General features: G+C 46.6%; 1 protein-coding gene across 1 annotated transcript; it reads left to right on the top strand.

Annotated features, from left to right (window-relative positions):
* Positions 1-1843: 1843 nt before the first annotated feature.
* On the top strand, positions 1844-3467 carry GPR25 (G protein-coupled receptor 25). Its single transcript, XM_027075101.2, has one exon. The coding sequence runs from the start codon at positions 2066-2068 to the stop codon at positions 3167-3169; it is 1104 nt and encodes a 367-aa protein (XP_026930902.1). The 5' UTR covers positions 1844-2065; the 3' UTR covers positions 3170-3467.
* The last annotated feature ends 11778 nt before the right edge of the window (positions 3468-15245 follow it).

Here is a 15245-nt window from a genome sequence, read left to right as displayed (position 1 = left end):
CAACATCACTAATCGTCAAGGAATTGCAAATCAAAAACACCACGAGAGATCACCTCACACCAGTCAAAGCGGCTAATACCAAAAAGACAAGAAATAACAAATGTTGGCAAGGATGTGGAGGAAAGAGAACCTCCATGCACTGCCGGTGGGAATGCGAACAGGTGCAACCACTATGGAAAACAGTATGAAGGTTCCTCAATAAAAACAGAAATATCACACATTTGGGAATCTACCCAGAAAAAATGAAAACACTAATTAAAAAAGATACTTACACTCCTATGCTCATTACAGCATTATTTACAAAAGTCCAGATATGGAAGCAACTTGTGTCTATTGGTAGACAAATCAACAAAGGAAATGTGTGTGTGTGTATATATACATATATATGTATATATACACACGCACTGTCTATTCTATGTATACTCTAATTCTATGTAATGAAATATTAATCAGCCATAAAAAAAGACCAAGATCCTGCCAAGTAAAATATTCAGAGAAAAGCAAATGCCATTTGATTTCACTTATATGTGGAATCCAAAACAAAACAAAAAAACCCCACAAATGAACAACAGAAATAGACTCAAATACAGAGAACTCGTGGTTGCCAGAGCAGAGGAAGGTTGGAGGGTGGGCAAATTAGGTAGGGGATTAAGAAGTACAAACTTCCAGTTATAAAACAAATAAGTCACAGGCATGCAAAGTACCGCATAGGGAATATAGTCAGTAATGTTGTAATAATGTTGCATGGTGATGTGATAACTACACTCGTGGTAAGCACTATGCAATTGTCAAATCACTATGTTGTGCACCCAAAATTAATCTAATATTGTATGTCAACTATACTTTAAACACAAAACACAAATAATCCAATTAAAAATAATTTTTAAAATTATAAAAACTTTTTGAAAAGATAAAAAAGGATCCCGACCTAACTGGAGTTGCCCCAAATCCCTGATGTAGAAAGGGCACACCATAATAGAAGGCTTCTGCACAACCAAGGAAATCATCAACAAAACAAAATGGGGAGAAGAAAGGGCACCTTCTGGAGTAAGGGTGAGCTTTCTCTCACCCATCCTCTCCTGGGGCCACCATTCCTTTCAAAGTCAGGCATCATTCCTACCCTTTCATGAATCTTCTCCTGACTCCCTCAGTAGGTAAGGGATTTCATCCTCCTCTAAACTCCTGACTCCTAATTAAAGACAACTAATGTGCTGCGAAATTGGGTACCATCTTGAGTCATCTTTTGTACTGAGCTTACTTACTTCTGTGTTTGGCTTAATAGGGACGTTTGGCCAGATGAGGGCAGATAGAGAAGAGCTGGGATTAAAATCCCAGGCTCTGATCCTTTCTAGCTGGGTAGCTCTCCCTCTCTAGCTGAAAACCTTCCCACGTGGCTCCATGAAGACTTGATTTGGTCAGAAAAGCCACTGTTTGAATTAAGACATTGCACCTACAACAGCTGAAGAGCTCTGATGGCCGATGCCTGCTTAGGAGGCAGGCCTCGAAGCCACAGGCTCCCCAGTTCACCCCAACCCCGTTGCACACCAGAGAGCAGAACCCCTCTTTCCTAGAGGACGGGGGACCCGCAGCAGGCCGAGGCACCAGCCTTACAAAATCCTCAGCTGGGGTTCTAGGCCCTCGCCCCTAATAAAACTAGAGAAAGCAGCAGCCCGGAGCATGGGAAGGAGCGAAGTGGGGGACGAGAAGGGAGGAAGGCTCTCGGGCACCCGCCACCTGTTGCAACCTGACATCAGACTCCCCCTGGGGGGCAGAGCAGGTCTCCCAGCCCCGAGGCCTTGTCCTCGGAGGATCCAGCTGTGAAGCCCCCTCCGCCAGGTCCCAGTCTTTCCCCTGGGGCCAGCCCCAAATCGTCGGCCTCTACCCCCAGGAGCCTGCCCCTCCCACTCCACCCCCTCCTCCCCCACCTTCCTGCCCACGCATTTGCCTGGGTCGAGGGTGGCAGGAAGGGAGGTGCTGGGCACCGGCCGTGAAGAGCAACCCCCCACCTCTCCCTGGGAGAGCCCGCACCCAGGCTGCGTCCGGCACAGGCCCGACGGCCCCCGCCATGCACCCCACCGAGCCCAGGAGCCCCAGCCCCGGGACGGCGTCGTGGGACTACTCGGGGTCCGGCGCCCTGGAGGAGCTGGAGCCGTGCCTGGCCCCGGACCTGCCCTACGGCTACGCCTACATCCCCGCGCTCTACCTGGCGGCCTTCGTGGTGGGCCTGCTGGGCAACGCCTTCGTGGTGTGGCTGCTGGCCGCGCGGCCTGGCCCGCGGCGCCTCGTGGACACCTTCGTGCTGCACCTGGCCGCCGCCGACCTGGGCTTCGTGCTCACGCTGCCGCTGTGGGCGGCGGCGGCGGCGAGCGGCGGCCGCTGGCCCTTCGGCGAGGGCCTCTGCAAGCTCAGCGGCTTCACGCTGGCCGGCACGCGCTGCGCAGGCGCGCTGCTGCTGGCGGGCCTGAGCGTGGACCGCTACCTGGCGGTGGTGAAGCTGCTCGACGCGCGGCCCCTGCGCACCCCGCGCTGCGCGCTGGCCGTCTGCTGCGGCGTGTGGGCCGTGGCACTCCTGGCCGGCCTGCCCTCCCTGGCCTACCGGGGGCTGCAGCCCCTCCCCGGCGGCGGGGGCAGCCAGTGCGGGGAGGAGCCCTCCGACGCCTTCCAGGGCCTGAGCCTGCTGGTGCTGCTGCTCACCTGCGTGCTGCCCCTGGGCGTCACCCTGGTCTGCTACTGCCGCATCTCCTGCCGCCTGCGCCGGCCGCCGCACCTGGGCCGGGGCCGGAGGAACTCGCTGCGCATCATCTTCGCCGTCGAGAGCGCGTTCGTGGGCTCCTGGCTGCCCTTCGGCGCCCTGCGGGCCGTCTTCCACCTGGCGCGCCTGGGGGCGGTGCCGCTGCCCTGCGGCCTGCTGCTGGCGCTGCGCTGGGGCCTCAGCATCGCCACCTGCCTGGCCTTCGTCAACAGCTGCGCCAACCCGCTCATCTACCTGCTGCTGGACCGTTCGTTCCGCGCCCGAGCCTGGCGCGGAGTCTGCTTGCGCGCCGACCGCCCGGCGCGCAGGGGCAGCTCGGTGTCCTCGCTCTGCAGGGACGACAGCTCAGTGTTCCGGAGTCCGGCCGGCAGCTGGGAGCGAGCCCGGCCGGCGAACGCTGGCTCGGCAGTGCCGTAGCCGCCCTGGCCCGGTGGAGGTGGCGGCCCCGGAGCCCGCGGGGGGACAAGACCCGCGGGAGTGCGTAGGGGGTGGGGGTGGTGCCGGCTTCCCCAGACATGCCTTCTCTGCTGGCGGCGGGCCGCCCCAGCCGGCGCTGCCTGGACTCCCAGGGTCTCCTTCATTAGCTTTCTCAGAACCTCAGCGCCTTTTGAACTGTCTCCCACCCCCGCCCCCAAACCAGTCTGCTGAGACCAGCTGTTCTCTCAGCCCAGTGGGCGTGGGGGGGGGGGGGCGGTAATTTTCTCCAGTCCAATAAAGGTCCTATGAGACCGTGCAGACAGCAATCTGGACACCCACATACATGTTCGCCAAGTAGAAGAAGGAGAAGTGGGTTTCCTCCTCTGCCCCATCGGGAATAACACTGGCCAGAATACCAAACCCAGACTCCCCCAAGAGTGACTCTTGTCTCCGGCTATGCTTTCTCTGAACCCCTACAAATAGCTACTACCTTCTGAGAAATATCTTCTCGAAGTCAGACTCTCTGGCCCTCTCATTCTCCAAAATTTCTATAGAATATGGGAATCGACAGCCCTTTCGTACTTAGTCATCTTTGTAGCTGTCCTTGCTGTATCATTAGTCACTGTCAGTTCAGACTTTCATTTTCAAAGCTCACCAAAGCCATGGGAACCAGCCCCAGCGTGAGCTGCCCAGTTTATCCCTCCGGACAATTTCCCTACATGTGCTTGGCCTGCCCTGGTTTTGTATCTTCTCTCCATTCCCACGAAGCTGAAGGACTCACCCTGGAAAGTATCTCGGCCCTTCCCTCTGGACAGAAGATTCTGAAGTCGTTCACCAGAGTCTCTGTCACTTGGCCAGGGACGCCAGAATCTCTTGCATCAGTTCACCTTTCTCAATAAACACTGTTGCTAGCCTGAATCTGACAACCGTGTCTTTTTTTACTTGAGCGATGGGAGTGAAATGAGCATCGGGAGGCAAATCCAATACTGTGCCAGACAAAATTCAAGCCAGTAGCTGAGGCTGCCCTCAGGATGATCAGACTTTGGTGTGAGGTCAAAGACCTGTACCACCTGTGGGTGCAGTAATCCTACAGAAAGGCAGCAAATCATTAACTCTTATTATTTCAATTTCTTTTAATGTTTACATTTATTTATTTTTGAGGGACAGCACAAGAGGGGGAGGGGCAGAGAGAGACAGAGACACAGAATCCAAAGCAGGATCCAGGCTCCGAGCTGTCAGCACAGAGCCCGACATGGGGCTCGAACTCACAAACTGTGAGATCATGACCTGAGCCGAAGTCAGACGCTCAGCCGGCTGAGCCACCCAGGTGCCCATTTACTCTTATTATTTTAAAGGACGTTTCACATTTTGAAGGTTACGGGGAGAATAAAAACAGATTTAAGAGCATCTGCCAGCCAGGTGTCACTTGAAAAAGGGTATCTGTCAATGTGATATTTTAAGTATGTATTGGGCATTTTTTCCTATCCTTTTTGGGCCTATCTATCCATTTTCTGACTATAACTTACCCCTTGGGGTTTCTGGAGGGTTTGGAAATTCGGTGTGTATACTTTTGATTTAAGGGGATTTGGCTTAAAGAAATGTTAGTCGGGGCAGGGAAAGGAATGTAATTCTTGAAAACCACCTCCCAGCCAGATCCCCAGCAGGCCAATCATAAAGTTGTAGGCTCTGGGGGTAGTGTCCACTCAGATCGGCACGGCAATGTGAGGTTGGGTCTGTATCCTGGGCATTCCTTCTCAAGCTGCTTAACCCCCTACCTAATACCTGCATTTGCGTTCAGCATTTGGGACTGTTGGATTAGAGTGCATTGAATGTCACACTCCACCTTGACCCCACCTGTCAGCTGCCCCTAGCAGATGAGGCTGTTAAGAAATGTTAACCACATTCCTCCCACATACCCAGAGAGTCACAAGCCTTGCAGCCTGTGGGGTTGCTGGTGCCAGTGGGACAAATTTCAGACACACTAAGGTTTAAGAACTCAAGTATATCATGGCTCTTCTCATCCTCACCGTTCTTCTCTGGGCAAGAAATTATTCTGTGTCATATGGTGGGGCTGCAGGATGGGGAAGCCGGCTCTCATCTGGGTCAGCATGTCCAACGACGAGGCTGTTCTGAGTGAGTCCCCACCTCCACTCCTGCCAATTTACTTCTCCTGATTTACCAGTTGAGCTCCCTGAAGGCAGGCAGGAAGAAGGCTTCTCCATGCCTGAGTGAGTTTTCATAGCCCCTCCTGCAGGAATTATTGAAACTCAGTGTTTCTCTCCCACTGCAGAACTATGGCTGATGGGGAGAGGAAGTTCTCTCCCGTCGTTTGGGTAGGTCACTGAATTAGTCTGCCATGTGTCCCTTGGCAATTTTCTTTTATACTCAGTCAGGAATGAAAGGGGACCAGTAAGCTTCCAGTTGCTACTGAGGCAGATGAGGCACAGGTTCAGGAAAGAACGGGTTAAATAAGTACTCCCACACAGATTGCTGGGAGGTGTGTAAGTGGCAGATTCTTTTAGAAAGTAATTTGTCAGTTGGGGGGCCTGGATGGCTCAGTCAGTTAAGACTCTGATTCTTAATTTTGGCTCAGATCACGAACTCTGGGTTCGTGAGATCGAGCCCCCGGATGGGCTCCACGCTAAGCATGGAACCTGCTTGGGATTCTCTCTCTCTCCCTCTCTCTCCACTCCTCCCACACTTAGGTGCACGGACACACTCTCTCAAAAAAAAAAAAAAAATTAAGGGCAGTCCTACTTAAAAAAAGAAGTAAGCAATTTGTCAATCAATATCCCCAGCTTTAAAAATATTCATATCCCATCCCCCCAAAATGTTCATTCCTTTTACCCTGTGCTTTCTTGTCTGCCACTCTCTTCTAAGCCAGTACTCCTGAATAAAACAAGTTTGATGCACTGAGTTCTAAGACATTCTGAAAGACTTACGCCTGAAAGAAACAACCTGAATGTTCAACAGTGGTGTAATGCCCTCGTTAGTATATGGGACTGTTGTTATGCAAATTTTAAGATGTTGCTTTAATGTCAGATTGGAAAATGTTGACAGTAAATGAAAAGAAGGTAACAGGTACCTGGGTGGCTCAGTCAGTTGAACGTCCAGCTTCGTCATCATCATATGGTTCTCGGGGGTTTGAGCCCCGCATCAGACTCACTGCTGTCAGCGCAGAGCCCTCTTCAGATCCTCTGTCCCCATCTCTCTGCCCCTCCGTCCACCCCCCTCTCAAAAATAAATAAACATTAAAAAAAAAAAGAAATTTAGGGGCACCTGGGTGGCTTAGTCACTTAAGCATCCAACTTGAGTTCAGGTCATGATCTCGTGCTCCATGAGTTCAAGCCCCACGTCGGGCTCTGTGCTGACAGCTCAGAGCCTGGAGCCTGCTTCAGATTCTGTGTCTCCCTCTCTCTCTGCCCCTCCCCTGCTCGTGCTCTATCTCTCCTTCTCGAAAATAAATAAAAAACATTAAAAAAAATAAATTTTAAAAAAGGTGACAAAATTACTTGTGTTAAATACCCCCACACTTCAAGCTAAATAATTGTTAGCATTGGTTTTGTTGAAGCAAGATGTTATGTGCCACAAAGTCCTTTGGATAAAAACTATCTTTCGCTCTTTTCTTTCTTTAGCACAAGTTTTAAGCATCATAGGTATGTTTCTTTCCTCTTGGTGCTAAGGTAAGAAATGTCATCTATTTTAATTTTTGGTTCATTGTTTGTCTCTCCCATCAGAATATGGGCTCCATAGCGAAAGGAGTTTGTCTGCTTTATTTAGTGCTGTATCCCCAGTGCCTGGAACACTGCCGGGCATGCAGTAGGCGCTAATGAACTGCCTGTCGAAGGAATGCTCATCAGAACCACATCGCAGTATAAAATAATATGATGCACTGTGAAGAGGAAGAGGAAGGTTATTGCATTTTATGTATGTTTGAGAAAAGGGTACACAAGAAAGTCTAGAGAATTCAATAAATGTTAGCAGTGATTGTGTCAAAGTAAGGGAATTACAGATTCTTTCTCTCCTCCCTCTCTTCATTCTTGAAATTTTCTATAACCTTTTTTTTAAGGGCAGTTGTCAAAGGGCTGTGAAACCGCTGATGCGCTGGGGCTAAAATCAGCCTGGGTCTGGTCTCCCACTGTCCCAGCTGGCCGCCCGTGCTGAGGTATCTCTCTGCCTCAGGAGCCTCACTTTCTTCATCTGAAGGATGGAGATGATCATGTCTGCTTGGGCTGCCTGGTAGATCAAAGGAAATCATGTTCTTGAAAGTACTTTGCAAGCTGTGGTGTTTTAGACAAACAAACCACAGGAGCCCCGCCCTTGGGATTGTCTTGTTCCAGGCCCGGCTGCCCCCTTCCCGTCCCCGTCACCACCACCCCCACCCAGGCCCTCGCCCTCGCCCTCTCTGTGGAGACAAGAAGGGTGGAGCTGCTCTGGGTTTTTAAAAGGTCAGCATCAACTATACTCAAATTAAAAAAAATGTATTAAAAAAAAAAGGTCAGCACCTGGTCAAAGCCTGGGCACATGGGCTGTGTGTGATTCTGATTTCATTCTTGTGACTAATTCTGGGCTTTTTTTTTTTTTTTTTTTTTGGTACCTCCTTTGACCCCAGGGTTCTTTCTCAGGGCACAGTGTGGGAACCCAGGGCCTCCCGGGGTGATGAGTGATCTGGGGAGTTCAGAAGAATGGCAGAGTTGGCAAAGCTGTACTTGGTGATATGACTCACCCCCGTGTCACCCCCCCCCCCCATGTCACTCTGGGGGTAAAGAGAGGGCTCTGGACACTTGTGAGGACATCTCAGGTGGCAGAGTTTATCAGATCTAAATCCCTCCCTTACCCAGGCTGAGTGGCTGGCAGGAAGCTCCCTACCACCCCTGCTGGGCATCGAGCCCTCCAGCCTCAGTCCAGTGGGGAGAATGACGGAAAGACCCACAGCCAAAGGAGCAGGGAATGTTTGGTAAGTGAGAGGAAAAGAGGAAGCAAAGACGTGAAATCACTCTTCCTCGTCATTATCATCAAAGTCAAAAAGTGTTTATTGGGTGTGTAATTAATCACATCTTCCACGAGAGTGGACTGTGCCTGAGATTCACATTTACTCCATCGCAGTAACTTAGAGACCCATTTTCTCCGTTCTAAGAAGACACTGAGGATCAGAGGTGAAAGTCACTTGCTTAAGGTAATAATAACACCACTTAGGTCTCTGTAACACATCACAAATTTTTAAAAAGCACATACACATGATTTCATCAATTATTGTGACCCCGAAGCAAGCGGGAACGATTAGCTCCATTGTATCAATGATGAAACTGACAAGTAAAAAGGCTTGGTCAAGGTCACAGAGAAGCAAACATCGCAGCTCAAACCTTTGTTTAACTCTCCTGCCCTCTCTTCCCCTGCCATCCCGCCCCTGTGAGACCCAAAGAGATGATCTCTCCATTCTGAACCCAGTCATACTCAGTGACTCCCTGACCCAGGCTCTCTCTTAAAAATTTTAAGAGTTTCCAAGACAAACACCATTTGATTTCACTTAGATGGGGGATCGAAAAAATAAGGCAAATGAATAAGCAAACAAAAAGCAGACTCACGCCTAGAAATACACAGAACAAAATGGTGATTGCTCGAGGGACGGGGGGGTGCACAAAACAGGTGAAGGGGAGTGCGAGATACAGGCTTCCAGTTACAGAATGAATAAGTCACGAGAATAAAAAGTACAGTGTAGGAAATATAGTCAATGACATTGTAATAGTGTTGTATGGTGACAGACGGTAGCTATACTCTTGGTGAGCACAGCATAACCTATAGAGTTTTTGAATCACTGTTGTGCACCCAAAATTAATGTAACATTGTGCATCAGCTATACTCAAATTTTTTTTTAATTTTTAAGAGTTTTCCTCTAATCGTTAAGTTTTCCCCTAATTTCCCTTGATTATTAATCACAGGTTCTTTATTAATAAAAATGGATATTATGGAAAACATAAAGGTAAAAATGAAAAACACCCATTATTACACCATGAAGAGACACCTTAGAATATTTTTCTGTGTAGATGATAATACAGACATGCCCCCTTTTTTTTTTTCAGCTAAATTGGGGACAATCTACATGAGACCAAAGACTACTGTGTTCCCAAGTGTATAATCAGTGCCTGGCACAAAATTGGGACTCAGTAACTATATGTGGAATGTATATCATATACATTATTTTGGTGTCAAAATAATGTATATGATATACATTTTTTTATTTATAATATAAAATTTATAATATAATTTTTTTAATTGAGTAGGTTCTACACCCAATGTGGGGCTTAAACTTACGACCCTGAGATTAAGAGTCACAAGCTCTACCAACTGAGCCAGCCAAGCACCAATGTATACATTATTTTGTAGCCTGCTTTCTTCACTTAGCAATATGCTATATTTTATATCATTAGATATTTTTCTAAAACACGTTTTTAAGGTAACATTACATCAATATATGAAATAAAACCTCATTCATGTAACCAAGCCCCTAATCTTTTTTTATTACATTTATTTATTTTTTTAGTAGTCTCTATACCCAACATGGGGTTTGAACTCACGACCCCAAGATCAAGAATCACATGCTCTTCTTACTGAGTCAGCCGGGAGTCCCTAAGCCCCTAATCTTGTTTCAACTTTTCGCCCTTATAAATAATTCTATGATGAACATCCTTGTACAAAGATTTTTATAACAAACTTTTATTCATTTCTTAGGACAAATTCCTAGAAGTGAAAGTATTCATCAAAGATTATAAACAATTTGAGACTTTCGGTACATTGTGCCAAATTGTTGAAAAATTTATATTCTCTCTGGAGGTGTAGGCATTATTATTTTAACAAATATTTTGTCAGTTTGGTTTCCACCAAACTTTGAAAGAATATGCCATCTTATTGTATTGTTCCAAAGACTTTTTATACATAATGTGTGATCACAACATCCCTCTGAAGGAGATGTTAAAATAACAGCTAATATTTACTGAGCACACACTATATGAGAGGCATCGAGCTAAAGGTTATATATATTGTCTTATTTATCCTACAACAACTTTATGAGGTATAGAGTTTATTGTCCCTGTTCTACAGACTAAAGAGTTGAGTCTCGTTGAGTTTATGTAACTTGCGCAAGTATCTTCTCTAAAGAGCTTGTATTATTATCCCCATTTTACAGATGGAGGAACTAAAGTCCCAAGAGATTTGATGACTTGCCGGGGTCACACACACACAGCAGAACACAAATCCCATGCATCCTGGACCACAGCTCAAGTCGGTTTCCATCTTCTACTACTCCTCCAGCACCTGCCTTGCCCTGTTTATCACTAATCAGTACTAAACCAAGGGCACACTGAGGTCAAGGCCACCATTACTGGCCCTGCGGAGAAATCACCCTGCTTCTGTTATCAAAAGATCAGTGGTTAATTGATGGTTAATTTAATGTGTCAACTTGACTGGGCCACGAGGTGCCCAGACATTTGGTCAAATATTATTCTGAGTGTGTCCCTAGGTGTGTATGAGATTAATATTTGAATCAACAGACTCAGTACAGCGGGTTGCCCTCCCCGAGGTGGGGTGGGGGGGCCTCACCCAATCCATCGAAGGCCTGAAGAGAACAAAAAGACTGAGTAAGAGGGAATTTATTCTCTGCCGTCTGAGCTGCGACATCAGTCTTCTTCCTGCGGACTCAGACTGGGTTTGAACTTACATTATCGACTCTCTCGGGTCTCCAGCTTGCCAGCTGCAGATCTTGGGACTTCTCAGCCTCCACAGGGGTGTGGGCCAATTTCTTATAATAAATGTCTTTAGAGATAGATGGATAGATAGATGGGTGGGTTTAGAGATAGATCTATAAATAGACATAGAACTATATCTCTTCTGTTGGTTCTGTCTCTTTGGAGAATCCAGACTAATATAATCAGGGTCCTCTCACTAAGGAGAACTTGGGCATCTGACTGAGAGGGTGAATGGGGCTCTTCACAGATGTGCTGAGGTAAGGGGTCCAAATGGGAGAAACAGTGCGAAAACCCACCATGTTGCCTGCATAGTCCTAACTGGCAAGCGAAAGTGGAGGGGCTTGGCCTTGGTGGGCAGCAAAGCCTGAAGTGCAGACCCGAGACAACGGCTGCCAGCGTCTGGTAGAGGCTGTGGTTTGCCCCAGGGAGATGTGCTAGACACAGGGTGATTAATCTCACTCACCCTGCTCTGAAAATGACTGTCTTCATGATGTGCATGCTCACATCCCCTCTCTAATCCAATATGTCTCTTCACTGCAGCCCCCGAACCCCCAAAGCGAGAAGGTCATGCCTTATACTAGCCCCATACTGGGCCCTATGCACACAAAGACACAACATACTATGTAGGTCACAAGGCTTGCTGAATTTCTATCTTTTTAAACAAAATCTTGGGTTGTTTTTTTTTTTTTTATAACCTATAGCTCCAAATCTTCTCAGGTTTCATTTTTTAAGTTCTTATTACCATAAAGAGAGAAAATGTCATATTAAGAGTAAAATAACTCCAGACCCTCCAGCCTAATTGCAGTAATTTTCTTGTTTGCACATTCTCTTCCCGAACCCTTCTCTATCATGGTCACATTTTACATTGCTGTTACTCATGAGGCATTCTGGTGTTTGGGGGTTGTTGTCACTGTTGGGTGTTTTTTGTGTTTTGTTTTGTTTTTGCAGAATATACTGTAAACGTTTTTCTCTGCCCCTATGTAGATTTCATAATGGTCGTTTTTGAAGGTTTCCCTCTGTGGGTAAACCACCATGTAACACAACAATCCTCCATATTAGACATTCAACTTGCTCAAGACCTTTCGCTTTGATAAATACATTGCAGTGAGCAGCTTTCCCATCTAGCTCAGGACTGGTTTTGAACGTCTGTTCCAAACCGAACGAAACTCCCTGACACCTGCTCCCCCTCCTTTAGCCTCTCTCCTTCGCTGCCTTCGTGGGATTCTATCACCTCTTCTGGTCTGTGAGGAGCAGAAACAGGGAAACCCCCTCACCTCGAGAACAGTGGCCATGGACTCATGAACAATGCATTTTGGAAGCACTTTGAAAAGTAGCACAACACATTAGTGGAATGAAGGGCATGTCAGTAGTTGTTTATTATTATTTTAGACCCTAATGAACCAACGGTGAAAAACAATATAATGTAGGGCTTTTAGTCTGTAAACCAGTGCCACTGCCCGCGTTCAAGTTCCAGCTCTGCTTCTCACTTTCTTTGTTAGCTGGGTAAGTTATTCAACCCTTTCCAATTCAAAATCCTCATCTGTAAAATGGGAACAATGCTTCTTATGTCATTGGGCATGTGAAGGAGTTAAATGTGTTCAAATAGGAAGCGCTTAGAACCATGTGACACATATTAAGCATCATATGTTTGCTACAATTATTGGGAGTAAAACAAACAATACAAACTATTGTTAACTGGACTGCACTATACTGTGGCTTTGGATTTCTCTTCTCAAATTCATGGATTCAACACATTTTTATTTTGCATTTACGATGCACCAGTTAGTAAGCGAGGCCATGGGGCTACAGAAATTAAAGACTTCCAGTCCCTCTACAGAACAACCACCGAAGCTCAAGTCTCTGTCCTACACACACAAATAAGATGGGAAATGTGGGCTTACTGGCGTAAAAGAAGGAAATAAAAGCCATGTGGACCGTTAATTGGGGGAATGTTATCTTTCTTCTTTCCTTTTTCTTGAAACTAAAAAGTACACAAAGACTTCTGTCCTATGAATAAGTCACTTTTGTAGATCATTGATTTCCAGAGAATTGGTTGATCACAGTGTCTCTTGAGTGAAAACCTGTGTATAGACCCAGGTTATTCTGTCTTTCAGGGCTGGGAATTTCCTGCTGAGCCCAAAGCATTCCCTGAAATGAGTGGGACTCAGAGACTTATACACAGCAACAGCCTTGCTGAACAACTGTGTCCAGCGGTGGACAGTCAGCCCTGGATGGGGGTAGGATGAGGGGACCTCTCTGGTCCCTGTCAGACCAAAGATTCCATAGTCCCATGAATACAGGTCCAATCCGTTTTCCAGAGATATATCGAATTTATTACTTTCAAAAATATTTTAAATATTTTATAAAATGCACTCATCAAAAGGCTGGAAACACATATCCATCATTTAAAAATTAAACAATCAGGGCGCCTGGGTGGATCAGTCGGTTAAGTGTCCGACTCCGGCTCAGGTCATGATCTCATGGTTTGTGGATTCAAGCCCCATGTTAGCTGTGTTAACAGCTCGAAGCCTGGAGCCTGCTTCAGATTCTGTGTCTCCTTCTCTCTCTGCCCCTTCCCTACTTGTGCTCTCTCTGCCTCTCTCTCTTAAAAATAAATAAACATTAAAAAAAATTTTTAAATTAAACAATCAAAGCAAAACAATCCATACACACACACACACACACACACACACACACACACACACACAAAGGCAACAACTCGACCATGCCATCCATTACCACAACCAATCCCATCAAAAGGAGATCAAGGCAAGACAAACAACTTGCATTAGGTCTGAATGTAAAATTCACTTATCAGCCCACTTAATAAACGCTTTTTGACACTTGAAAACCTGTTTCTCTGTGGTCCTACACCAAGAGAAATCCATGCATACATACTCTGGGTACTCTCAGAGGTTCAAGACCTGAAAGACTCCTGACCAGAGCCTGCCAGGGGCTCCCCAGCAGACTGCATGAATAGGGAAGTTATTTTAAAATATAATATAATAAATCACTACAGGCATCTTTTGGGGGTTTTCTTATATCACAATCTGAATTTGGAAGGTAGGTCAATAAGAAGGTGATTGCTCACATCATAATGCAGTCTATTGGTTTTTAAGAAAAAAATTATTTTATTTATTTCTTTTATTTTGTGTATTAAAAAATTTTTTAACGTATTTATTTATTTATTTATTTTAAGTTTTTTTTTTTTTAACGTTTATTATTTTTGAGACAGAGGGAGACAGAGCATGAACAGGGGAGGGGCAGAGAGAGAGGGAGACACAGAATCTGAAACAGGCTCCAGGCTCTGAGCTGTCAGCACAGAGGCCGACGCGGGGCTCGAACTCATGGACCACGAGATCATGACCTGAGCCGAAGTCGTACGCTTAACCGACCGAGCCACCCAGGCGCCCCACGTTTTTATTTATTTTTGAGAGAGAGAGAGAGAACGAGTAGGGGAGGGCCAGAGAGAGGGAGACACAGAATCTGAAGCAGGCTCCAGGCTCTAAGCTGTCAGCAAAGAGCCCAATGCAGGGCTCGAACCCATGAGCTGCGAGACTGTGACCTGGGCCAAAGTCGTATGTTCAACCTACTGAGCCACCCAGGTGCCCCAGAAAAAAATTATTTTAAATAGAAACAGAAATCACCTTGTGCAACCTCTAAGAAAATGGTTCAGGCAACAATCATTGGTGGGTGCTAAAACCACGAGGCGAGAGCTGGACTATTACAAGATGCTGACGTGTCGCCTCAGGGATTAGTTCTCAGTGATAAGAGAGACAACACGATGTGACAACCGAGGATGGTGAGGGTGAGGGTGGAGGATGACGAGGCGGATGGGATGCCCAGCACCACTTGTGAGGTGTTCTTGCCACAAATGATGAGCCGAAATCTATTTAAGCCTTTGCCGCTAATGTCCAGGTTACAGGAAATACGGGGGTCAGGAGTTAGTTAAATGACAATGTGAGGAGGCAAGCAGATAAAACACAGAATGTGGGGCATGAGACAACTGACCTGATTTCAACAAGGCACTGACATGATAAGAAAAAAATCGGGTGGGGGAAGGGGACCTACACAGGATTAAAAGAGCCAAATGCAAAGTGTAGACCTTACGTGGATCCAGATACAAACGGACCAACTTGAAAAGACCGTGTTGGGACAACTGGGGAGCTTTGAATGTGACTCGGTGTCGGGTGATATTAAGGAGTTATTGTGGTAACAGTCATGTGATTATGTAAGAAAAGTGTCCAATTTTTTTCATAGATGCGTTCTGAAACATCTACAAGTGATATGTCACCATGATTAGGATTTTCTTTAAAATATTTTGCTAAAGGGGC

Source organism: Acinonyx jubatus, chromosome E4 (assembly GCF_027475565.1).
Source record: "Acinonyx jubatus isolate Ajub_Pintada_27869175 chromosome E4, VMU_Ajub_asm_v1.0, whole genome shotgun sequence".
NCBI lineage: Eukaryota > Metazoa > Chordata > Mammalia > Carnivora > Felidae > Acinonyx > Acinonyx jubatus.
Note: the sequence above shows the minus strand (reverse complement) of the source record. Positions and strands in the feature narration are given on the sequence as shown.

Excerpts from the sequence above, each read along its gene's own strand:
- GPR25 (XM_027075101.2), top strand. The coding sequence starts at position 2,066 with ATGCACCCCACCGAGCCCAGGAGCCCCAGCCCCGGGACGGCGTCGTGG.